The sequence below is a fragment of the Phaenicophaeus curvirostris genome, chromosome 3 (assembly GCF_032191515.1).
Source record: "Phaenicophaeus curvirostris isolate KB17595 chromosome 3, BPBGC_Pcur_1.0, whole genome shotgun sequence".
Classification (NCBI taxonomy): domain Eukaryota; kingdom Metazoa; phylum Chordata; class Aves; order Cuculiformes; family Cuculidae; genus Phaenicophaeus; species Phaenicophaeus curvirostris.
In genome coordinates, this window is record NC_091394.1 from 38,128,973 (window position 1) to 38,154,271 (window position 25,299).

The window sequence follows — 25,299 nt, forward strand, 5'->3', positions numbered from 1 at the left end:
TAAAAAAGAAATGTCACTCCTCAACCTACGTTGTATACACCCCACAGTTTGAGTTTGGTGGTATTTCTGGTGGTGTTTTGCTCTTTGAAATATTTATATATTTTCCTTATTGCTGTGTATGTATTAAGTAGATGGATTTTTCCAGAGCTTACAACTATGGAAAAAAAAGGAAAGTGGTAACTTAAAAATCTTTGAAATACTGATCTTAGTATATCGGTGGATAGAATGTTGAAATCGGAAAGAAGAATGTTTTTTTTTAATTAGAGTGCACATCAAAATGCTGATCCAAAAGTTGATTCTACTGATAAAAAAAAAAAGGCAAGGAATGGAGAGATGCCTTTTTTTAAAGGTTGCTTTAATTGTAAATTGAAAAAAAGACAAAACTTTCAGAAAAGCCAAGGTTTGATTTACTATTCATAAACTGCCTTAATAGCCTTTAAAATCACTAGTATTGGGGAATACTGTAGCAAACAGTAAAGAAATCTGTTGTAGTGTTCTGCTTGATTACAAAAGAAGCATGAAATGTCCAAATCATAAACCTAATATATTCTACAAGGAGGATGAGCAGTCCAAACAATTGTATTGTGGCAACACCCAGTGTGGCTGTTTGGGATGCTCAGGGTGTTTTACTCTCAATTAGCAGCTCCAGATTTGGCATAGTTTTGGAATCATACTTTTGGAATCCTAGAATGATTTGGGTTGGAAGGGACCTTAAAGATCATCCAGTTCCAACTCCCATGTCATGGGCAGGGACACCTCCCACTGGACCAGGCTGCTTGAGGCCCCATCCAAACTGGCCTTGAACACCTCCAGGGATGGGGCAGCCACAGCTTCCCTGGGCAACCTGTGCCAGTGCCTCAGCACCCTCATCGTGAAGAATTTCTTCGCAATGGTCTAGTCTGTATCTCCCCCCTTCCAATTTAAAGCCATTCCCCCTCAGCCTATCACGTCACGCCCGTGTAAACAGCCCCTCCCCAGCTTCAGGTACTGGAAGGCTGCTATAAGGTCTCCCCAAAGCCTTCTCTTCTCCATGCTGAAGTGCATTGGCACAGAATTTAAAATGTAGAATTGTGTGGATTTTTATTGTTGTCATCATTAATCTTAAATTCCCATAAAATTTAAGGGTAAGACTCGGCCTATAGTCTATTCAGTTTAACCATTGCAAAATAAACAGCATTTGTGGGCAGTCTTTGCCATTAGTTAAGAGTTTATAAAGGAGGGATCCAACAATGCTTGCCATAGCCAAGGTCTCTGGCCCTACGTGCTTTCTCTCTGAGAAGGCAGAAGTCAGTGGATTCTCTAGTCCCATAGGTTGTTGCTGTCAGCTCTGTTAGCGGTGGTGATGACGATATAATTTTTGCAGAAGTAGATTCAAGCCAGTTAAGACGTCAGCTGTGCGGTGGCAGCCAGGCGGCTATTGAAAGAATGATCCATTTTGGAAGAGAATTGCAAGCCATGAGTGAGCAGCTAAGAAGAGAATGTGGCAAAAACACAGCGAATAAGAAAATGCTCAAGGTATGTTTCATCTTGAAACCGCGGCATTGAGGTGAAAAACTGGGCTGCCCAGCAGAAACTTTGCACAGCGCATTGCACTGCGTTACTGTTATAATTGGTGAGATGTTCTCTTGTCTGAGAGCAGCGTTCTGGTCAGCTGTTGTGCAGCCCTGCCTCGTCTGTGCAGCATGTGCATGGGAAACATAATTTCATACTGTGATACAGTTGAAACCAGACATGAATTTAGTACTTCCCTCTGTCATTTCTTACCATGTAGCTTGACCTCTCGAATCAAAGTGCTGTTTTCAGCTCTAATGAGAAGTAAACCGCAAGAAAGAGAATTGATAAAGATGCCTAAAATGTGTTCTCTTTGGTAGTCTGTGCATTAATTAGTTTACCTTGATTTTAGGCTGCTCTGGAAAAGAATTCCCCTGCCAAAGACTGACAGCATGCAGTTTCCAGTCTGTTTCCTCTTTCCCCACCACTTACTAAAACACTGATAACTTCATCTTCCTGTATAATTTCCAGCTGAGAAAAACACCGCTTGCTCAAAATGGAAAAAGTCCTGTTAAAGTCTTTCTATTGATGGTAGCCACTAACAATCACCTGTGTTAATTCCAAGTGAAAATAAGAAAACGGCTGTAGTTTTCACTAGTGGAATATAGCTGTGAGATGTAATAAAAAAAAAAAATCATCTTTCCACAGGATGCTTTCAGTTTACTTGCCTATTCAGATCCCTGGAGCAGCCCTGTTGGAAATCAGCTGGACCCAATACAAAGAGAACCTGTGTGCTCTGTACTTAATAGTGCAATACTAGGTGAGTAGTAAGGCTGGGGCGGTTCACACATGGCTGGTAGCGCTGCTCACCCTGCAGCACCTGCTGGGCGCTGAGTGGCTAGCGTGGCACAGCAATGGTATGGGCCACTCTCACAAAGAGAAGGGGTAGTTTGGGAGGCTTCGGAAGTGTAATGGATATGATCATCTTCATCCTTGTTCTTGTTCAGAGCAGAAAGGGACTTGTTCAATAATGCTGCCGTGCAGGGAATGTAATTTTGTTGCTTCTTATCTGACTTGCTGCAACAGCAAACTTTGCAAGTCAACACGGGCATTTTGAAATCGATTATTTAAGCAAGCTTAAAACTTCAAGTTACTATGAAATTAATCAAGTATTTTAACTGCCCTCATTGTTTCTTTTCAGAGACTCACAATCTGCCAAAGCAACCACCGCTTGCCCTAGCGATGGGACAAGCGTCACAGTGTCTAGGCTTGATGGCTCGATCAGGAATCGGCTCCTGCGCGTTCGCCACAGTGGAAGACTACCTACACTAGCTATGCATTTGGAGGTCTGACAGGTGCTGTGGCATAATCCAGCACAGAAAGTAGAACCAGCTCTGCTGACTGGAATTTGGAATTTTAATTATGTACTAAGGACAAGTCTGTCGCTTTATGTTGCTTCCTAGTTTACAGCATGATGCAAATGATTTCTAACTTAGCGTTAGGAGAAAATGTCCATCTTTAAACCTCTTAGACAACTAAGAGTTGGAAATATCACTGATAATGTCAGACATCCAAACTGACAAGTACCAGTCCTTTAAAACGATTGTCCAAAACAAACCAAAAAGCCTGCTACCTTATGGTGGGACAGAAGAACAGAAAACACGGATGTATTGGTATGTGGGTGATAAAAACATCAAGCAGGATGACTTGCCAACCTCTACCCCCATTGTTACATAGTTCAATCAGTGTAATTTGCAAAATGCATAAACACCTGATGGTTTGGATATATAGTGTTGATGGGAAGAAATGATATTTTTTAATGTGTACTGTAAAACTTGAATTACTCAGGAGCTGAGTGAATATGTTTGTTGCTACTTACAATCCCAACCTGTTGATCTTAGTAGATTTTTTTTGTTTTAACATGGTCTTTTCAACTTTGTTTCCTTGTTTAACTACGGACAGCTTCTGTTGTGTAGACTCACCAGTTTAACTGTTGTATTATAACAGTATTACATGTCAACACAGTGTGGTTATGACCTATTTATATAAAAACCAAATATTTAGTCAATTGACAGTCTTAATTTAATCTTTGTACACCTTGCATTTTTAAAAGTGCTTAAATAGTACTATATTGCAATAAAATGTAGTGATATCATAATTAACCAGACATTAAAAACTTAATTCGACATACGTGGTAGCATGGGCTTGTATGCTACGTTTTCTTGGTTCCAGAGTTCTATGGCTCCCTGTCAAACCTGGGATGCCGCTCCCTGCAGGAGCCTGGTGGTTTGAGCTAAATTAGAGTCAGTTTTCTGACCAGCCAAGCACTGCAGGGGCTGGGCTGTCTAAAGTTACAGCTTTCTTGTGTTACTGCTGTGCAGCAAGGCTCAGCCAAGGCACTGCACAGGACTGCAGCGATCCCCGAGGATTATGGGGGAAACCCCTTAGAAACCCCTTATTCCTTGAAATTAATCCTAAGGCTGGACAAGAAGCATCCCTGCAGTCTGAGCAGACTTCATGATTCTGATACTCGACAGCAGCCTTTCTTTAGAGATGCAAACAACAGCACAGGCAGGAATGACTCATTGTTGTAAGAAATGCAGCATCCAGAACAGCAAGTACAAAATCATTCACCTTTATTCTCTGCAAAGGAGCTGCCTCATGGAGTAGCGCTCAGGTCTCCAAGCCTGGTTGTAGCACCAGGTATTTACATCAGGATCCACCCTCACTGCCTCGGCCCAGCTCTTTCTTAGCATCCCCAACCCCTTCTGCCAGGAGGAGGGAAGAGAAGGGGGAAGTCTGCTCAGGCACAGCTTTCTGAAGGTTAGTGCCTGCCGGCTGGAGCTGGAAGAGGAGTGATGAGGGAGAAACAGGGGAAAAAAAGAACCACCAAAAGTCCTTAATTGCATCTTCTGAAAAGGCTGTCTTCATACTCAATTTTTAATCTGTGTTGCAAGCCAACGTTTTTTAAACCTTGCTGCCCTTTCCTTTTTGTCTTGCCCTGAGGGGAAAAAAAAAAAACCAACGTTTGTTCTCGTTTTCTCAGCCCATCTCAGGGAGAAGCAGCACTCCAGGAATTGCTGCAGCATTCCAGAACAGAACTGACAAAGCTGATAAACCTCCCCTGGCCCAGGGTTCCACCTTGTGCCAGGCTCCTCCAGGAGGAAAGCAGCACTACAACAGCGCTTGCACTTCCGAAGCACAAGTGAAAAGCAGCTACTCCTTGCTGGGAATTAGTAAATTTTGCCTCTTGTGCCCCAGCCTCAGAGCCTGTGTGTGTGTGTGACTCCAGGGCAGGGGGGCGTTAACCCTCACTCACTTCTGGCATGTAAGGTTTTCTAAGGTGAAACATATTATTCCCTGTGCTCTCACACAAGGTCAGGATCTTGGCCTTCCCTGCTTTAGGTTTTATACTTACCAGAAATAACTTCCAAAAGCTCAGAGTTAACAATATTACTTATTTTAACAAGTAAATGCGGCTCTAGGCCCAGCTGCTGTTTCTTAAGGGACCAAAAACGAGGTAGCTTTTCCAAGCTCTGTCTTGTTCACCTTCCCCAGGCTCTAGTGCTGCCCCTCCCCTATAGGCAAGTTCTCCGAGTTGGAGGTTGCATTGTGCTACCTTTTAACAGGGGAAAGGTTTTTCCTTTCTCAAAGTGTACTTCAGGCTTACTTTGACTTTTTATACTCACCCCAAGAGTTGTCCACAAACTGAACAGCTGCTTTTTTAACAGGGTTTTTCTTATTTTCAAGGGAAAAAAATTCATTTGCTGAAACAGAAACAATGTGTTAATTACTGAACTGAACACAGACAAATCCAGGTGCAGACCCACCTGTGGAAAAAACCAATCTGCTTACCCTGTGCCCGCTTGACATCTGGTCCATAGAGCTGAGCATTTATAAAGTCTTTGGCGAGCTGCTGGTGGAGGCCTGTTAAACACTGATCTTTTAAGCGCACAGCCATATAGTTTCCTTTCGACCTAGTTGAATAAAAAGATTTAAATCCCTGCAGCATAGTTAGAGAGCCCAGAACAACAGAGACACCCACCAGTCAAGGCTTTGTTACGTGAGCACAACAGCTGCCCACGCTGGTTGCTGATGCTCAGCCAAGCTTTGTAGCATTATGAGACAAAACCAAATCGGACCAAGGCTCTCAACCTGTCACCATCTGCCTTTATGTGCCCCAGATAGTTTCTTCGGAGTCTCCAACTACTCCTACCAGGAGCTACTGAGAAACAGGAGTTGTGAAGAAACAAGCAGGGGGAAAAAAAAAGGACCAACATGCAGGAATTAAGTCAACAACCAGACTTGTAGCAGCACCTATCAGAACATCTACAGCTGTGCTCGGGACTGCCCTGTTACCTCATACTAGTTACATGAGGCCTGACACAAAAACACAAGACTAACCCTGAGCTCGGGAACCAAAACAGGGAGGGGAGAAGGACAAAATGAGGATTACAGAACATGTTCTGACCTGTCATAGTGAGACAAGGCTCAACGCGATCACTCAGTACAAGTGTGTGTTCAAACACAGACATTTTCTTAGCTCAGTCAGAAAATGCTGGTGAGCACCAGCCCACAACGTACTGTGAAGCAGTTTTTAGCCAACATCATCATCCCTGCTTGAGCACCCATTCTAGGCACCAGACCTGGCTCCCTCTTCCCAGAGATCAAGTCCGTGCTCAAAGGAAACCATGTTTTTTGTTGGTAGAAGATGGGAAAACACAAACAACGGAGACCCTCAACAGCCTTTCAGAAAACAATCCCTGGAAAAAACCTTCCACAGATCTCTGGAGAAAATCTTTCAGAACCTGTGGAATTAACTGAATGTTGGCAGCGTTGTAGGCAGCTGAGAGTCAGCTCAGAGGGGAACTCATTTGGAGGTGATCGTAGTTGATTTTCTTAATTTGTTAAATAGTTAGACACAGTCTCGGGTTTTGTGTCAGACCTCATACACATGTAATACATAAATTACTCCTATTGTAATTTTTTTGCTCTACATGTAGGTGTGTGTACGGAACTATATTCTCCCAATATGCCGTATCCTTTTAGCACCCAGACTGCTGTCATGCAGAGGATGAGCAGCAGTAACATGAAGCAAAGAAGAGCGCGCGGCCACAGCAGCTGCGGGGATGTCCCCTCCCTCCCCAGGCAGCAGCAGCAGCGCCGCCACTGTGGGACACTCTGGAGCTGGTTCTCCCCACGTACCTAGGACCCTTTTTTTGCTTGTCTTTCTTCACCCGCCTTTGGACTTGGCGTCGTCTCGGCTTCGCAGCCCCAGCTCTGCGCTTTTTACCTAAAGTAAATTTAGCAGAAAACAGAAACATTTTCCCAAAGTTATGAGTTAAAGAGCAGTAAGTGAAAGAGGGACAGGAGCGAAACAATTAGGCCGTGAAAAATAAGATGTCTTTAGTTAACTCCAAGGGCACTTTTTTTAGAGGCTTTACCCACACAGAAGGCCTGTTAGAGGGAGGGGAAGCAGCAGAACCTCCTGCGAGCCACCCAAAGTACCACCAGCGTTCCCTTTCCTGCGCATCTACAACACAAAGCAGGATCCAACAAAGGACAACAACTCAATGCAATGTAACAGCTGCAAGTTGTGTGCAAGGCGGGGCCCAGCCTTGGCTTCATTCTTGCCACCAAGTGAGCACCATGGAGTACGCAAATCATCACCCTGAGCTCATCTCTGGTTTACGCCAACAGGATTGTTTTCAAAACAATAATAAAAGGAAGGAAAAGTAGCCGTTACTCTGCCCGGCTACGTAATCATGTGAGGTATGGAAGAAAGAATTGCTTAAAAAAAATACAAACTTTTTTTTGAAAGTTTTTTGAAATAGAGGTGAAGAAGGCTAGAAAACAGCAGCCATTAAGCTCTAGATTCTTGACTTTCTCATTCACAATTCAAAAAAACTTAATTTATTTTAACAGATGTTATTAAATCTTAGTATGATATGTAAAGTTATCAAGATAAGTATCAACCTCAACCAGGAATAGCTTTCGTAACCTAGACAAAGGCTAAATATTCATCCCCCTCTGGTAATCCCTCCTTTTTACTACTGTGACATCTGCCTATTACTTACTTAAACACCTCCAGCTATTTTAACTGAAATCATTGTTTAGTCTGGAGAAGAGGAAGCTGAGGGGAGACCTCATCACTGCCTACAACTACCTGAAAGGAAGTTGTAGTGAAACGGGTGTTGGTCTCTTCTCCCAAGTACCAAGCGACAGGACAACAGGAAATGGCCTCAAGTTGCGCCAGGGGAGGTTCAGATTGGACATTAGGAAAGATTTCTTTACTGAAAGAGTGGTGAAGCATTGGCACAGGCTGCCCGGGAAGTGGTAGAGTCACCATCCCTGGAGGTGTTCAAAAACGGTGTAGACGTGGCACTTAAGAACGTGGCTTAGTAGGCCTGGTGGTGTTGAGCTGATGGTTGGATTTGACAATCCTAGAGGTCTTTTCCAACCATAATGATCCTATGATTGTACAGCAACCAACTTTTGCAAAAGGCACAGGAATCCAGTTAAACACAATTTTAGATTTTTCCCTCAGCTGTTTTTCCTTTGCAATATACGAAGCCTGTTGACATTTCAGATTTCCCTAAAGATCTTTGTTCCAAGAGCACTCTCCCACTGCAACTCTGGCAGGAAAAAGCCCCCCCCGAGGCATGGGAAAGCACCCCGTGCGAGGTAGGAGAGTTGTAGCATTACCTTGGGTTGCTGCTGCAGTCTCTGCATCGGCTCTGTGGGATAAGAAGGCAACAGGTGACTCTTCCAGTCCTTGCTCCCTTCCTTTACTCATGGCCACTGAGGCTTGCAGGACAGCGGCCTCCTAAGCACCAGCGCCAGAGGCACCACACTGAAGTCATCCTTCCCCTGGGCGCGGCAGAGGTGAGGCCACACCTCAAATCCTGCGCTCAATTCTGGGCCCCTCACAAGAATTACACTGACGTCCTGGAACGTGTCCAGAGAAGAGCAACAAAGCTGGTGAAGAGGCTGGAGAACAAGTCTTAAGAAAAGCTCAGGGAACTGTGGTTATTTAGCCTGGAGGAGGCTGAGGAAACGGCCTCAGAGGAGGTTCATATTAGGCAATAGGAAAAGGGTTATCAGGCACTGGAAGAGGCTGCCCAGGGAGGTGGATGAAGTCACCATCCCTAGAGGTATATGAAAGACGGGGAGATGAGGTGCTCAGAGATAATAGTTCAATGGTGGACAGGTACGGTTGGACCTGAAGATCAAAAAGGTCATCTCCAGCCAAACGATTCTATGATGCTAGAACCCGGGGTCCCGTTTCCCTCATCCCAACATCCGGGACCCAGAGGGATAGCCCCTCCCCTGTCTCCTCACCGTGCAGGCGGGGTGGCAGCGAGCTCCTGCAGCACAGCCTCGGGGAGCAGCTTCTGTCTCTGTGGGGGAGAGAGGGGATCAGCTGGGGCAGGGGAGTCAGCGGGGTAGGGGCGCTGCCTGGGGATCCTGCCGTACCTTCTGCTCAGCAAACAGCTCCTGCCGCCGCCGCCGCTTCTCCTTCAGCAGCTCCCGGTGCCTGCAAGGAGGAAGCGGGTGATACTGAAAATGCCAGCAAAAAGAACTCTGTAAGACTCATTCTGGAGTTTTAGGAAGCAAGTAGCCTTTAATTAGGGCTGGGCAACACAAGAGAGTGATCTCTGTCGATCATGTGCAGCAAGACAAAAGCCAAGGACAGAACGTATTTCCCATTTGCACTCAGATGTATACACTTCCCCAGAAATCTTATGCATGTTCTATCATTTTCAAAGACTCATTCTAGTGTTACTATGAACTTCTCAACAGCCAAATCTCTTGTAATCTGGAGCTTTGGAGCCAGCTCTGCCTGACATTTGACATGGGGAAAGGCTACAGAGGCAATTACAGAAAACACATCTGTTCAGCACAAATCACACTGAACACAAGACATAACAGTGACTAAAAAAACCATGGTTTAAAAAACCCATGCTATAAAAAAAAAGCTATTAAAAAACCCTCACCCGTGCTATCAGAAGAACACTATGTCTACCTTCCAAAAAATACAGTTAGCTGGATGAACTGAACTGTACTTTAGCTTAAAGCACAACATTCCACTTTTTGTAACAGTAACTACTTTTTCCATTGCATATTGTCTCACTTCCCAAAGACTAATTTTAACGCGTTCAACTTCACAACAGTCAAATCTCTTACTAATCTGGAGCCCTAGAGCCAGTTTTTGCCTCACCCTGCATTTGAGAAGGGGCAAGGCTGCAAACAGAGGCGATTATATAAGATGACACACCTGTTCGGCACAGATCACACTGAACACAAGATGCTATCATCTCTAAAGAATGAGCAGTGTTTGGAAAAAAGTGTTTGAAAAAAAAACCCAAACAAACGTGCTATCGGAGTGACGTTCTGTCTTTCAAAGAGCACACTTAATTAGATGAAACTTCGCTCTACTTTAGCTTAAATCAAAAACAATCCCATTTTCCTATCGGTAACCGCTTCGTGCACCAGGCGGGGGTGAGGGGCCACCAGCGCGCCTGCGGGGCGATCGTGTAGGTGTTGCGATGCCCGTACCTGCGCGCCGCCTCCCCGACGAGCTTCCGCTCGGCCTCGGCCGCCTCCCTCGCCGCGCTGAAGGACACCTCCTCCGGGGCCTCGTCCTCCGAGGAGGCCGGGCCGGGGAACACGGCCGCCACCACCTTCCGCCTCCGCGCCATTCCCCTCCACGAACCGGAACCGGAAGCACCCCTGCACTTCCGCCCTGCGTCCATCCGCCACACCCCCTGCGCGGAGGCCCCGCCCCCTCGACGCGACAGTCGCGCAGAGACCGCGCCCCGGGCGATGACGGCCCGGCGCGTTGCGGAGGCCGCGCTCCCCTCTGGCGCTTTCCTCCCCGCACGGTTGGCTCAATGCTCCCCTCTGGATCACCCCCTTCCTCTGGATCCTCCCCCTCCCTCTGGATCCCCCCCTCGGATCCACCCCTCCTCTCTGGATCCATCCCTTCCCTCTGGCTCCTTCCCTCCCCTCTGGATCGCCCCGTTCCCTCTGGATCCATCCCTACCTTTTGGATCCTCCCCTCCCTCTAGATCCGCCCCCATCCTCTGGATCCCACCCCTCCCTTCTGGCTCAGTCTCTGCCCTCCGGATGCCCCCCTCCCCTCTGGATCCTCCTCGCCCTCTAAATCCCCCCCTCCCCTCTGGATCCCCCCCTCCCCCCAGATCAGGCGGACGAGGCGCGGCGGAGCAGGCCGGGCGGGTTTATTGCGGCGGGGTTGGAGCGCGGCGCTTAGGCGATGATCTCGGAGGGGTGCCGGGCCAGCGCCGCCGGCAGGGTGGTCCCGCACGGCCCTGCGAAGTGGAACCTGCAAGGAAAGAGCCGGGGTGAAGGGGTGGGCGACGACCCAAGGGGGTGGAGGGGGGCGTGGAGAGCTCAGGCGGGGCTCTGCAGGGGCCTGGGGGCTCTGAGTGGGGTTTGGGGGGGCTCTGAGGGGCTTGAGGAGCATTTGCGGTGGCTTTGAGAAGGCTTTGTGGGGCTCTGGAAGAGGTTTAGGGAAGGGTTTGGGGGAGCTGGAAGGGGTTTGGGGGGTTCCGGGGAGGGTGGGGAACCTTAGGGGGATTCCGGAGGCTCTGGAAGGGGTTTAGGAAGTTGTTTGGGGGAGCTCTGAGGGGATTTTGGGGGACTCTAAGGGGCTTTAGGGGCATTTGCAGGGGCTCCAAGAAGGTTTTGGGGGGACACTGTATGAAGGTCTCTGAGGGAATTTAAGGGCGTCTGCAGAGGCTTTGTGAGAGTTTTGGGGAGCTCTGGATAAGGTTTAGGGAGAGGGTTTGGGGAGCTGCAAGGGGCATGGCAGGCTCTATGGAGGTTTGGTGGGGCCTTAAGGGGGTTTTAGGGGCTCTGGAAGGGATTTAGGGAGGGGTTTGGGAGAGCTCTGTGGGGCTTGGGTGCCTCTGGGGATTTTGGGGGGCTCTAAGGGTCTTTAGGGGCATTTGCAGGGTCTCCAAGAGGATTTTGGGGGACTCTAGAAGGAGTTTAGGGGAGATTAGAGAGGGGTAGGGGGGAGCTCCGGGGAGGTTGAGGGTCTCTCATGGAATTTTGGGGGTCTCTGAGGGGCTTTAGGGGCATTTGCAGGGACTCTGAGAAGGTTTGGGGGTGTAGGGGAGCTCTGGAGGGTTTTGAGAGTTCTGGGTCAATTGGGGGTCTCTGAAGAGCATTTGGTGGGGCCTTAGAGGGATTCTGGGGGGGCTCCAGCAGGCTTTACAGGCATTTGCAGGGGCTCTGAGAGGGTTTAGAGGAGTTTTGCAGGGCTTTGATAGGGTTTTGGAGATCGAGGTGGGGGAGTCTCTGAGGGGAGTTTGGTGGGGCTTTAGAGTGAATTTGCGGGCATTTGCTGGGCTCTGAGGGTTTGATGGGCTTTTGGGGGGCTCTCTGGAAAAGGTTTAGGGGAGTTTAGGTAGGGGGTGGGGGATCTCTGGGGAGGTTGGGGGTCTCTGAGGGGTGTTTGGTGGGGCTTTGGAAGCACTTTGATGAGGGATGTTGCACCAAGTTGAAAAACAATTCAGTTGATCCCTTACTATAATAAATGAGGCTCTAACCCTGTGCAAAAGTATTTTTGTATATCTTGAACTTTGTTAGAAACATCGATCCTACCCAGAAGTGCAATGTAGACCAAGATCTCACCAGTGATCTCTCATCAGACCTGAATTTGAGTTTGTGCATATATTTCAGAAAAGGGCCTCTGTCCCAAAATTGTGTTGGGAGAAAAATGTGCTGGTTCTGGCGGCACCGCTGGGTGCGAACCAGACCCAACCTGAACGAGACAGGCAGCTGCTGGGGGAGAAGGGGGCTTGCGGCTGCCAGGGTACGGGAACAGGACAGGCTTCAGCTTTGCACCAGGGGAAACACAGCAGTATCTGCAGTGCGGGTTAGTTCCATCAAGAAAGAACAACTGTGTCTTCTTACATATTAGAGGAAATTAATATTATATGACCTGGATTAATTTTAATTAAAATGAATTAATTCAGTACTTAAAGGGGCGCTACAGGGAAGCTGTGGAGGGGCTACTTATCAGGGAGTGCAGGGACAGGACACAGGGTAATGTTTTTTAGCTGAAAGAGGGGAGATTTAGATGAGATAGTATGAAGAAATTCTCTACTGAGGCAATGGAACAGGTTGTCCAGGGAAGTCACGGATGCTCCGTCCCTGGAAGCGTTCAAGGCCAGGTTGGATAGGGCTAATAAACAACCCGATCCTGTGGGAGGTGTCCCGGCCCATGGCAGGAGGGGGTGGAACTGCATGATCTTTAAGGTCCCTTCCAGCCCACACCATTCTATGATTGTGTAATATTCCTTCTGCGTTGTGGAAGGAACGAGATCATGTTGGTTAAAAATTTTCCTAAGAGGAAGGGCAGTGAAGATGGAGGGGACAAAAGCTTGCTAGTGAAAGGCTGAACAGCTTTACCTGAATCTATTTGTAGCAGGAGTGGCTTCCATGTTAAATTCTGCGACTGGCACTCCTCTGGCAGATACCTGAGGGGCGAACATAGCAGCAGGATACACCACAGAGGAGGTCCCAACCTGCAGGGAGAGGACAAAAAGGCCTGAGTGTAACAGGCCAGTAGTTAAACAGACAAAACCAACCCAACCCAAGGGCCCTTCTCAGAACACTGGATCTGCAAAACCACTAAAGCATGGAAGATGCCTACAGAACCGAAACCAAATCGGTATCTGTAGTTAGTGTCAGTGCATATGTGTTGTGGTCTGAGCTAAAGTAGAATCAGTTTTCTGACTTCAGCTCAGTCTCGTTCAAGTAACTTCATTTTCTGAAAGTTAACTGAATGTTTTTCAGTTTCTGCCTAGAAGTGATAACACAGGGCACTGTTATGCATAAAGGCTGTTGCTTATACTTATTCCTGTAGTAACCAAGGCCATCTTCGAGCGGGTGGGTACCACAAGTTGAAGAGGTGAAACATTCCACACCTGCAGGGAGAGGTGGCAGGACAGGCAACCCCAAACTGACCAACAGAGTATTCCATCTCATATACATCATACTCGGTATAAACCTGAGAGAACACAAGGGTCTCTCTTCTTGTTTTCAACGGCTGACATCCAGTGAGGACCTCATTTGTCTGTTTGCCCCTGATCCTGGATCTGTGCACTCCTGAGTCTAGATCCTGAGTCCAGCTCCCTCCTAACCTCCGACCCTTTCCCTCATGTCCGCTCTGCAGCATTTGTGGTGACGTATGGTCATCAAGGGCTGGGGGCACAATCTCATATATTTGTATTTATTATTATTTCGTTAAAGCTGTAGTTTCAGTTTCCAACCCGCAAGTCTTTTCATCTCATTTCCATTTCCCTAAGGGGTTGCAGGGAAGGGAAATGGGAGTCAAACTTCTGGGAGTCGGCTTTAGCTGCTGAAATAGGCCAGGCTAGGGCTAAACCGTGATAATCGTAGCTATTTAACATAGCCTAAGAATCAGGATTCATTTCTGTGATGGAACCCAAAAATGCCTGTTTGGGGACTGCAACTGTAGATGAACAAAAAAATCCCAGAAACAAAATGGCAGTCTTTGCATTCAGGAAAATAAAAAACACCCCGAGGCGTCCCTTCTGTTACTTGAGATTATTTTCTGAAGGGTACACGATATTCTAAGCAAATGTTTTGGTCAGCCATGTAAAACCTCCATGGCATGTAAACCACCTCACAAAGTAAGCAGCATGTGACAGCAGCTAGCTATGTTCTTACAACACTTGGTAACTTCATTTTAAAACAAGCATCAAAGTAATCTTCTTTTTCACTGTTTGAGAAATTAAAATCTCAGCTCACCTCTTAACACCTGAACCTCTAACAGCTGTGTACACTCAATGCAGACTGCAGGTGCCAGCTGAGCAAGATGCACACGTGCTGAACAACCTGTTAACTTCGCAGTACACTCTAATTTTCAAAGTTCATGGTCTTTTAATGTTTTACACTTGACACTGAAGGGTCCCTCAGGGGCTTTCAGCTCCCTCGGGGAAGTACAGGTGCATTTCCTGTAGTGGGGAGGTGCAGTCTCTGTAACCGTGGCTTCCCTGCCAGCTAAGAGGCCAGGTAACAAAAGCAGCACTCACTACTAAGCAGAGGTCGCATATCTCAAGCTCCTTCTCAACCTCTGTGAGAATATTCGGATCCAGGGTTTCACCAAACCACACAACGTGGGGACGGAGGAGCCCGTTGCAGCCGTCCTCCTCACACCTGTTTGAAATTCAGAGGGACAGCATTATATGCTTCTGACATAGGCATTGCAACCTGCAAAACGGCAAAGCAGTTTTCATTCTCATTTGGACATGTCTCATCTGCCCTCATTCTCTCTCCCTTCTCTTTCAAGCCCTCCTCACACCATCCTCTACCATGTGCTGATCAGAAGGCAGCCTATGCCCAGCTACAGGCAAAGTCAGAAGTACACACGTGCTGCCTGGTCACACAGAAGGGGTTGCCAAACGGTTGTTCAATTCAGATACTTAATCATGTATAAAAAAGCTACTGGAGTGTGTCTGGAGGAGGCCACAAAGTTGGTGAAGGTTGTAGAGGGGAAGCCGCATAAGGAGCGGCTAAATCACTTGGTTGGTTCAGCCTGGAGGAGACCAAGGGAAGACCTCATTGCAGTTCACTGCTTCCTCACAAGAGGAGGAGGAGGAGGAGGAACAGGTGCTGATCTCTCTCACAGCCAATAACAGGACCCAAGGGAATGGCAGGAAGATGTGCCAGGGGAGGTTTAAGTTGGGTGTTAGAAAAGGATCTTCACCCTGAGGGTGATGGAGCCCTGCAACAGCTCCCCAGGGAAGCAATCATGGCACCAAGCCTGACAATATTCAAGAAGCATTTGGACAACGCCCTCAGACACACAGCTTGAATGCTGGAGTTGTCCTATGCAGGGACACAAGTTGGATTTGATGGGTCCTTATGGGCCCGTTCCAACTCAGGACATTCTATGTCTTTCCTTTACTTGGCTCTTGAAATGCATTAAACTTAAAAATGTAGTATGTGCTATAGGGAGACCTCTGCCTCCATCAGCTTTAAAAAAAACTGGCCAACAGGTTTTTAAGAAAGTGAACTGAAAGACAGAAGCATCACATTAGCCTCTTTTCCTTAAGAACCACATACAGTGGCTTCTTGCATCTGCAACTTAGCTAATGCAAAGCTCCAGCCATTACAAAAAAGCACCAAGGCACGTTTAAAGCCTGCGAGGGACTATGCAGCAGCTGTACCCCAGCAGAGTATTCCAGACCGACTAAGAGAAGGTAGCACCTCCAAAGTAACAAAATATTTACTGTGTAGCACTTAAGGTTCTTACTGCAATTCTCCTGCTATTCCACTTATTACAAAACCTACGAATTTAGGCATTTTTCAGCTTGATGATCAAGTACACAAACACATGATCCCTATAGCATCCTGGTAACCTTCGAGTACACACTCCTGTTGTCTGCTGTTCCCCATAATGTCAGGTTTAGATTTACACTTATTCTCTGGGGCAAAGTCCCACTTCTTTTCTCCTGTGGAAAGTTTCCATGTCCTTCCAAAACTATGTGAACAGTACTATAGGCCTTCGAGACACACAAAGCATGAAGAGGTAACAGCAAAAACCAAAGCAGTCCATACATACTGAGGAAGGTCTTCAACGGGAATCACAACGTCTTCTGTTTCAGGATCTGGAGCCCTGAAGTTACAAAATTGAAATACATATTCAATCATACAAAGTACACTTTATATATTAATAAAACCTTAGTATTCCGTAAAGCACAGTCTCCAGTCAAGGAATCTTTGTAACTTCAGTACCTGCTACAACTTAAACATAACTCACACAGGGCAGGCAGGCATTTGTCCAGAATTATCCCAGAACCAAGCAGCCATAGTAAACTGGCCAAAGGCACAACAAATATTTATGTAGCTATCTAAAGATCTGGTGAAATGCCAAGGGTAAAAACCCTAGAATTCTATGAGTGCAGGTCTGTCCCGTTCCTCAGCCCCCTTTTTTAAATTGTGAAAGGAAGAGGATGGCTAGAAAAGGAGAAACTGAAGGATTCTTCTACAACTTAAAAGTTGCAGAAATCCTGGGAACTGATGCTTCCATCCCGATTGTTTCACACATCTGCATTTTGAGACCTGTAGTGATGAGTACCATATTGATGAAGGACAAAAGCTACTAGGTGCTCAAGGGATGCAAAAGAAGACAATCCATGTACCAAGTGATGACTGTCCAACTTAAGGAATAAGCATCCAATTTAATGAAAAAAGCTGGAATGTGAAGAGGAAGGGAGTAAACACACATTCCCAAAGAGTACAGTTGGTTGATGTTCAATATGAGAGTTTCAGACCATCTGAAATTGTTATGTTTAGAACATATATAATGTTGTGCTACCTTATAGGTCAACAGTTACTTATTCACAGGACTTGGCATCATGGGCTCTCACTGAAGTAACCGAACAGTAAATGCGTGTTTCAAAACAGCTGTGTGAAATTTAAGCACTAATACCACTGAAGGAAAATGGGGTGGATGGCTGAAGCTCCTGTACACTCCTAAAATGGTTCCTTTTCTGTTGAACAGCAGACAAAGTAGAAAATACAGGAGAGTTTACAAGACAGAGGTATTACCCTTTCCCAGCCAACGCAGGGCATATTGGACTCTTGTAATTCGCAGCCACGTTTCCACAGCTGGTACATCGAGTTTTAAATAAACTACCTGAAACGCACAAAGGGAAAACATCAGAGATCAAGAATTGCTCTGGGGCATGGCTGCACAAACAAATGATTGACTTTATCCCAGAAAGCTGCTATTTAACTTTGAAGGCTGTAACTTGTGGGTAACTTACTACATGTATGTAACAGCCAAGCATTGAAATCTGGCAGCATTATGAAGAAGATACTGTTTACACAGTGCTGACAAACGCTTTTGTTCAGTGACCCAAGGTGACCAGCATCATCTTTAAGCACAGACCGGGCCCAGCAAAGACAGACACAGGCCTTTCAACTGAAAGGCCGCACTGAACAACAGCAACAGTCCCTCTAAGCTATGATTTGTCACCTTGTTCCACCTCACAAGATACACAGCCTCATAACAGGATTTCAGAGGAAAAATCACTATTTAAAATATCACAGAGGGAGATGATTTCTGCTTATTGTTTTTTCCCTTAAATCAGAAACATTTTCTTAAAAGAAAATATGCTGGTTAACATTGTTTTGTTTTATGCAAAACTCCCCAGTCCCAAGACTTCTGCAGCATTAGCAACATCCCATAGAGATGTGCAACATTACCAAGAGTTTAAAATTCTTTTTATTTTTTAAAGACTAAGATTAAACTATACCAAACACTTTAACCTTGGATCCACAACTGTGATGAAACCCTTTGTGGAGGTTTCCTGTGTTCAGATCACATAGTAGTGGTGGGAAACCTTTTGTGATACTTAGGGTTAAGCAGCATTATAGTGTTGGAGGACCAGAGTGAGATTTTGTCCTGGGAGACTTTCACCCTGTAGCAGGGCCTGCAGTGTGAAGGTACCTCATAGGATGGAGAGGAACCTCCTCTCCTTCTGTTTTCTCCACCTCTGTCATGTATTTCATCAGATCCAAAAGCCCCACTGGCCCCCACGTGCTGCACCTGTGTTGTGTTCCTCCGGCCTCTGCTGGAGAGAGGGTGGGAGCAAGGAATGTCACTAACAGTAGGGAAGAGAGATGGAGTGCTGCTCGGTATAGGAGAGAAAGGTAAGGGAATCTCATCTGTTCCCAGCCCCTTCTTCCTTCTGTAGCCAAGGACTGCACAAGTATACCTTTGAAGGACAGGGCAGGACAGAGGGAAAGCAGCAGGGATGGCAAGACCAGTCTTGCCAACACACTTTTTACTGACGGCAACACTGGTGCAGCACCACCACTATTACAGAAGTCTTCAAAGGATTGTTTTCCCCTTTTCTAAGTAAAATCAGCCAAGTGCCTCTATTAAGGTGGTATTTCAAGCAAATGTGAAGCAAAACTGAGCATGTGGGAAGGGAGAACCAGTTCCTGTGTACTGTCAGAATCCATTAGAAAAGGAAGATGAGAAATAAAGGGAAGCTATGAAGTACGCAAAATAACTTCCAAAAGAGAACAGGGTGACACTGAATAAATTCATGCAAGTTATTATCATTTTAAAGACAAATTCCTTTTCTCCTAGCACTTATCGTGCCCTCTCTTCTCCCCAACAAGTTTGCTTGCCAGCAGCCAACAGGTAAGCTGATTCTCACCGTGAATTTCTAAGAGGTGCTTTGTGCCTGCCTTTCTGTGCAGTTCATCAATATTCTGAGTAATGACTACAACGCTCCTTCCTTGCTTGCTCAGTCGCCTTTCGCACTCTGCAATGGCCACATGTGCAGGATTTGGATGTTTACTCAACATCACTTCCCGGCGGTAATGGTAAAATTCCCATACGCGAGAGGGGTTTTGCGCAAAAGCCTCTGGTGTAGCCAGCTCCTGGAAAAGACATAACAATTCATTCTACTAGTGAAAGGGCAAGAAAATCCCCTCCCCAGATGAAGCCTGCTAGGATACTGCGATTTACACTGCTACCAGCATAACAAAATCATCAACAGCAGATAACTGATAACCAGATGCAGCTGACAAGATACAGTTAAATAGCCCTTACGAGGATGAGTCAAAATTTCTTATTATATGAGGAAATAACTGATATCAATAGTGTGGTACATGGTTTTACACAGCACACTCAGATCTTATTCTGTGCTGCCCTACCAAACTATTAGGAGCTTAGTGCAGCACAAAGGAAGATTACATATTTCAATGCACATGATTTTTGGCATTCAAAACTCTCTTTTCCACAGCAGCAGCCACAAAAACTCACCACCATGTGGTTTCCTTTCTGCCTTCATTTAAGTGTAACACAAACCAAATTTCAGACATTGTCAAAACCCAAGTCTAATGTCTTGTCTTTGTGTGCCTGTACAACCTAAGCTATACTTTCACACCAACTTTAATTTTGCCTTTTCATTTTTAAAAGAAGGAGTAGCTCAGTATAATGTTTCAATGCCCAATTCTACCGGTATAAAAAAGCTGAATACAGACTTTCTGATGCAGAAGGACCAGGCATGTACACAGAGGCATGCTTTATTTGAATTAAATGTCAATGAAAGAAAAAAAGCACCTTTCAATTCAAACCATCTAAAACCTCACCTCTTTGGCTCCTCTATAACATCAACAAATCTTTTATGAAAGCAATCATTAAAAAATACAAAGCAAATGCGGTCACAGTGTTTGGGGTAGCAGTCACTGACAGTGTAACAACTACTTGAAACATCTGAAGTACTCATAGGATCAGACTCATTAGGCATCTATACAACTCATGTATTTTGATGCTCTCTGTCGTGTCACTCCATCCCACGATGCCTGCTTCCACCTTCTCTCCTGCTCCAGTGGCTTCCAGTGCTGGCAGGATCACACCAGCAAGAGACAGAGCTTGTGGGGGAGTTAGGGACTGTGAGGAACTCTGTTCCCAAACAAAAAGAAATCCTAAAACATACTTAAAGAGTATTATGAGAAACCCAGATTAAAAGAAAACAACTAGGAGGTATCATCAGTTCTGTTTTTTGCTGTCTTAGTAAAAGGTTCTTAAGAGTTTAAAACAACAAAGGCTCCATAAGGTAGGAAAACAGTGAGGAGGGCAAAAGGTGAGCAAACAGCTAAGCTGCAAGGCAATAAGAAAACAAAGATGGCAGAAAGACCCAGAGCTGACTGAGAAAACACTGTTTTTCCCAAACATATGATAATCCAAACAGAAAAGAAGCTGCAGCTGCACAAAACAGCCCTCCAGGGCATGGGGAAGAGCTGCAGACACGGCTGTAGGGAGAGCTCTGTCCTGGCCTTACCACCTTGGGAGTGCTTCCTCTACACTACTCATCTTCTTCTGACCTCTCACACTCATCCACCTGAGGGACTGAGGACCACAGCTCCACAGGAAAGTGCCACCAGTACTTACCTGGGCTTGCCACTTTCTCCAGAAACCTCCAGCCCCTCTGAAGGTAGGAACTCCACTCTCTGCACTAACGCCGGCTCCTGTGATAATGGCGATATGCTTCGCTTTGGCAAACACTTCTCGAAACTCAGCCATATCTATGTGTGGGGAGGAAAAATGAACAGCTATTCAAAGAGTTATAAAACACTTTTATATAAGAGGCCATACCTACAGTACTGACAAATTTGCGCATCCAGAAACAGCTTTCACATACACCCCCCATGACTTTAATTTCAGAATACTAATTTGATCCTGAGTTTCTGTATTGGAATTTGAAAGGAAATTCCTGGAGATCCTCAAAAATGCCTATGAGCAAGCCCAGTGGGGCAACATGTATTAAACAATGAATATACTCAATATTTGAAAGGCAGAGCTTTAAACTAAAACCCCACACTAGATGCTACCATGATAACAACTGCTGCCACCACCACCCAGGAGTGGTTTTGTTCCTAATCACAAGTAAGAGCCTGAGATGAAAAAAATTTACTTTTAGTTACAAAGTATCACCTTAAAAATTAAGGTAATTTGGGAAAACTAATTTCCTTCTGAGGCATCTTGCTCATTTTCTAGGTTTGCTATTGTACTTTTTTTTTTTTAATTAATATTCCCTCCATTTTTCCTTACACGGCAAGGTAGCTTGGGAAATTTCCTTTGCATTTTCCTAAGAGTCAAAACAAGATTTAAAAGGAACAGTTCAGCTAAAGAGAGAGAAAAAGCAAATCACTCCCAGTTTACCTCAGATACTAGTATTAAAGAAACACATTTTAGAATCACAGAATGGCTGACGTAGGGAGGGACCTCTGGAGATGATCTAGTTTAAACCACCCTGCTGAAGCAGGGTTAGCCAGAGCAGATTGTCCTGGACCACATCCACTCAGGCAGCTTTTGAGCATCTCCAAGGATGGAAACTCCACCACTTCTCTCTGTACAACCCATTCCAGTGGCTGACCACCCTAGCAGTCCAAGTGTTTTCCTGTGTTCAGATCTCATGTCATTTAGTTTGTGTACACTGCCTCACATTCTCTTCACTGAGGCCTACTGAGAAAAGTCTGCTTTGTCTTCTGAGAGGTCCCAGCAATCCCAGCCTCTCCTCACACGTCAGATACTCCAAGCAATTAATCATCTCCGTGGCCCTTCATTGGACTCTCTGCAATACGTCCATGCCTCTCTCGTACTGGGGAGCCCAGCACTGGACCCAGCACTCCGGGTGTGTCTCACCAATGCTAAGCAGAGGGGAAAGGAAAGATCACCTCCCTCCTTCTGCTGGAGATGCTCTTCCTAGTGCCACCCAGAACAGCCATTAGCTGCCTTGGCCACAAGGGCTCATTTCTGGCTCATGGTCAACTTGGTGTCCACCAGGACCCTCAGGGCCTCTTCTGGAAAGCTGCTTTCCAGCAGGTCAGCCCGGCCAGTCCTGGTGCAGTGGGATATTCCTCCCCATGGGCTTGACTTTCCACTGCATTTGTCGAACTTCAGGAGGTTCCTCTCAGACTACAACCCCAGCCTGTGGAGGTCCCTCTGGATGACAGCACGACCCTCTGGCATGTCAGCCACTCCTCCCAACTTTGTGTCACCTAGCAACTTGCTGAGGGTATGCTCTGCCACATCATCCACACCATTAATGAAGGGGTTTAACACAGTACGCCACTGGCCTCCAGCTGAGCTTTGAGCTGCTGATCACAACCCCAATCTTCACAGTTTACTAAATGGTTCTCTTTAAAAAGAAAAGAAAAAAACCAAAACAGACAAAGGCAGATAGAATTTATAAGGAGAGAGTCCCAAGACTCATAGCACAAGAGCTGCAGAACAGGGGAGAGAACATAACGACTGTGATGCCCCATCTGCTGCTCTAAATCAAACCACACAAGCCCTTCAATGTGTAAAGATCAGGCCAGAAGTCCTCCTAGTCCAGTCTCCAGACTCTCACAACAGCCAAACATTGATACTTAAGATGACAGAAAAAACAAATGCACCCTGGCTACCAAGCTGTTAGGAGTTTTGCTATTATACCTTTGAAGTTTGGTGCATGGTTTTCAACCTCAAATTAAAAAAAAAACCAAAAAACAACAAAAAGCAATAAAAGAAATAAACCAAAAACAAAAAGAGTGTATTTGCTACTACTAGACTGAACAAGATTCCTGGAGTTACCCAATACCCTGCTCCTGCGTTGTTACAAATGCTCAAGGCCCTCCATAATTCTTGTACAAAGAAATGCAGAGTGAGTTTTATTATCCATTAGGATTACAAAAAGGGAATGCAATTAATTAGCATGCGTTTATGTTCATAAATTATAAATACTGTTATGCCTTGCTTAATGACAGTATATGGTTCTGACCAGAGCATTGTTAGCTGATTTCATCACTGAGTTGACATCTACACCTGATGTGACGTGACCCTAAGCTAACCTAACCTCAAGTAACCCAAGTTAACATTAGCATAATACAGATGACATAAAATAATAATCACTGAAATATAGTAACAATAATACACAAATAACAATATTAATACTGTAACAATAATTATACTGTAATGCATTGTGCTTACCAACTGCATCATGGAGCTGAAGTTTTCCACCTTCTCTTGTGAAGCGAGACAGACAGGTTGTTTGAGATAACTCGGTGCCATCACAATAGAGGATGCTTTCAAAACCATTTATATAAATATAATACAGTACTGCACATGGCATTGTATTACACTGCACAATTTCTTTTCTTGTCAAATACACTAAACATAGCTCACAGGCAATTTTAATTAACGCTTTCTCTTTACTCATGTTGCTTTATCACTTTTACCTTGGTTTCCAGATCTATTACCTTCCTTTGCTTCTTAGGAGCACTTGTAGAAGCTGACTGTATTTGTTTGCATACTCCTGTTGTTTAGTCTCTAGGGAAGCTCCGTAGTTAAAGTGGGACGTTAGGCAAGGCATGACAGTACTAAAATAAATCTCCAGGCAAAACAACAAACTGAAGCAAATAAAACAAATCCACCCTAACAGCAACTACGCAAGAGGTTTTTGGAACTATCAAGAGAAGATAAATTATAGCAGCTGAAAAAAAATCAACTAGACACTCTCCTAAATATGGTCAACTATGGACTCTAATCACTACATTAAACCTTCTAAGACTTCAGATCCAGCTTAAACACCTGTCCAGGGTACTACAGGAAACAAAAAGATGTCTTACTTGAACTAGGACGAGCCATTTCCAAGCAAAATTTCTGTTTCTTTGAAGAAGCAGCTTTAAGTCCACAAAATGCTTGGGAAACCAGCCTTCTAGTGGTAAATTGAAAGAGACTCATCAGCATCACTCAGAAGTACGTTACCTGGGAGGAAAGAAACGAAACACAAGGAGTCTATTTAAGGCATGCATTTCCGCAAGCTCTCTGTACAGAATTCTCCATAAAGAAAGAGGTACAAACGGTTTTAAGCTGAAAGAGAGATTTAGATTAGATACTGGGAAGACTCAGAGAAGAGAAGGCACTGAGGAGATCATCTAGCAATCTTCCAGTACCTGAAGGGAGCTACAAGAAAGCTGCGGAGGGACTGTTTACAAAGGCTTGTAGTGATAGGATGAGGGGCAGTGGGTATAAACTGAAGAGGGGCAGGTTTATTCTACACATAATGAGGAAATTCTTCACAGTGAGGGTGCTGAGGCACTGGCACAGGTTGCTCAGGGAATGTGTGGCTGCCCCATCCCTGGAGGTGTTCAAGGCCAGGTTGGATGTGGCCTTGGGCACGGCAGGGGGGTTGGAACTGGATGATCTTTAAGGTCCCTTCCAACCCAAACCATTGCATGATTCTGTTCTGTGATTAAGACATTTTTTTCTGTGAGGGTGATGAGGCCCTGGCACAGGTTGCCCAGGGAAGCTGTGACTGCCCCATCCCTGGAGATGTTCAAGGCCAGGTTGGATGAGGCTCTAAGCAACCTGGTCTGGTGGGAGGCGTCCCTGGTTGGAACTGGATAATTTTTAAGTTCCTTTCCAACCCAAACCATTCTATGATTTCCTCCTGCATCTTTCATTTCCCCTGCTCCCAGCACCGCCAAACAGTGGCACCTCTGATCAGAAATCCCTGAAACGGGATGACTGCTTTTAGAATCATAGAATGGTTTGGGTTGGAAGGGACCTTAAAGATCACCCAGTTCCACCCCCCGTGGCTCGGGCAGGGTCACCTCCCGCTGGACCGCGCTGCCCGGGGCCCATCCAGCCTGCCCTTGAATACCCCCAGGGACGGGGCAGCCGCTTCCCTGCGCTCCTCCCTTTATTTTTCCCTGCCTTTCCCTCCAGCTCGGAACCAGCTCGGCTCAGAAAGCCTCCACACACGAATACACCGCGGCGGATCGCGCCTCACATCCCCCCCGCGCTCCGAGAAGGGACGAGCGGAGCCTACGTGCCCGCCCGCACACGGGCGAAGGGCGGCGGGACAGCAGGGAGCGGGGGAAGCGCCGGGGTCGCCGGTTCGAGTCCCACGGCGGGCACTTACCTCGGCGCCGGGGAGCGCGGCTGTGAGGGGGCGCCGAGTCGCAGGCGCCGTGCGGGGCCGCACGTCCCGCCCCGCGGCTGCGGCGGGGCCGGACCTCGCTCCGCCCCGCCCCGCCCCGGCGCGGGAGGGCACGGCGGGCAGGGCTGCCGCGCCTGGCACCGGGGCGGGGAGGGAGCGGGAGGGAGTCAGGGGCAGGGCTGCTCTCCCCGTGTCTCCGGGCCGTGGTGCCGCGCGGTGCCAGAAGGAGCTGGGGAAATGAGGGGTTGTGTTACGCCCAGTTAGGTCTGAAAAGCTGGATGCTCTTCCAGCCTCATCA

General features: G+C 46.3%; 3 protein-coding genes across 6 annotated transcripts in view; 1 reads left to right on the top strand and 2 right to left on the bottom strand.

Annotated features, from left to right (window-relative positions):
* Positions 1-3,677, top strand: part of RANBP9 (RAN binding protein 9) — a 40,971-nt gene extending 37,294 nt beyond the window's left edge. For 2 of the 4 annotated variants that reach the window (XM_069853709.1, XM_069853711.1), the window contains exons 12-14: positions 1,367-1,515; positions 2,200-2,311; positions 2,693-3,677. In XM_069853709.1, coding sequence (XP_069709810.1) covers positions 1,367-1,515; positions 2,200-2,311; positions 2,693-2,823 — 392 coding nt within the window. In that variant the 3' untranslated portion in view covers positions 2,824-3,677. Of the gene's footprint in view, positions 1-1,363; positions 1,516-2,199; positions 2,312-2,692 lie in introns of all 4 variants that reach the window. The other 2 variants (XM_069853710.1, XM_069853708.1) reach the window with 1 other exon arrangement.
* A 433-nt stretch (positions 3,678-4,110) lies between these two features.
* NOL7 (nucleolar protein 7) lies at positions 4,111-10,230 on the bottom strand. The gene is made up of 8 exons (XM_069853719.1): positions 10,051-10,230; positions 8,968-9,028; positions 8,833-8,891; positions 8,197-8,228; positions 6,697-6,784; positions 5,347-5,468; positions 5,181-5,258; positions 4,111-4,492 (listed from the first exon to the last, which is right to left on the bottom strand). Exons 1-8 carry the CDS (start codon positions 10,191-10,193, stop codon positions 4,425-4,427), a joined length of 651 nt encoding a protein of 216 aa, XP_069709820.1. The 5' UTR covers positions 10,194-10,230; the 3' UTR covers positions 4,111-4,424.
* Positions 10,231-10,726: 496 nt separating this feature from the next.
* SIRT5 (sirtuin 5) lies at positions 10,727-25,096 on the bottom strand. The gene is made up of 9 exons (XM_069853706.1): positions 24,984-25,096; positions 23,686-23,824; positions 20,468-20,601; positions 18,726-18,951; positions 17,104-17,191; positions 16,115-16,168; positions 14,583-14,706; positions 12,934-13,049; positions 10,727-10,837 (listed from the first exon to the last, which is right to left on the bottom strand). Exons 2-9 carry the CDS (start codon positions 23,804-23,806, stop codon positions 10,762-10,764), a joined length of 939 nt encoding a protein of 312 aa, XP_069709807.1. The 5' UTR covers positions 23,807-23,824; positions 24,984-25,096; the 3' UTR covers positions 10,727-10,761.
* Positions 25,097-25,299: the final 203 nt, after the last annotated feature.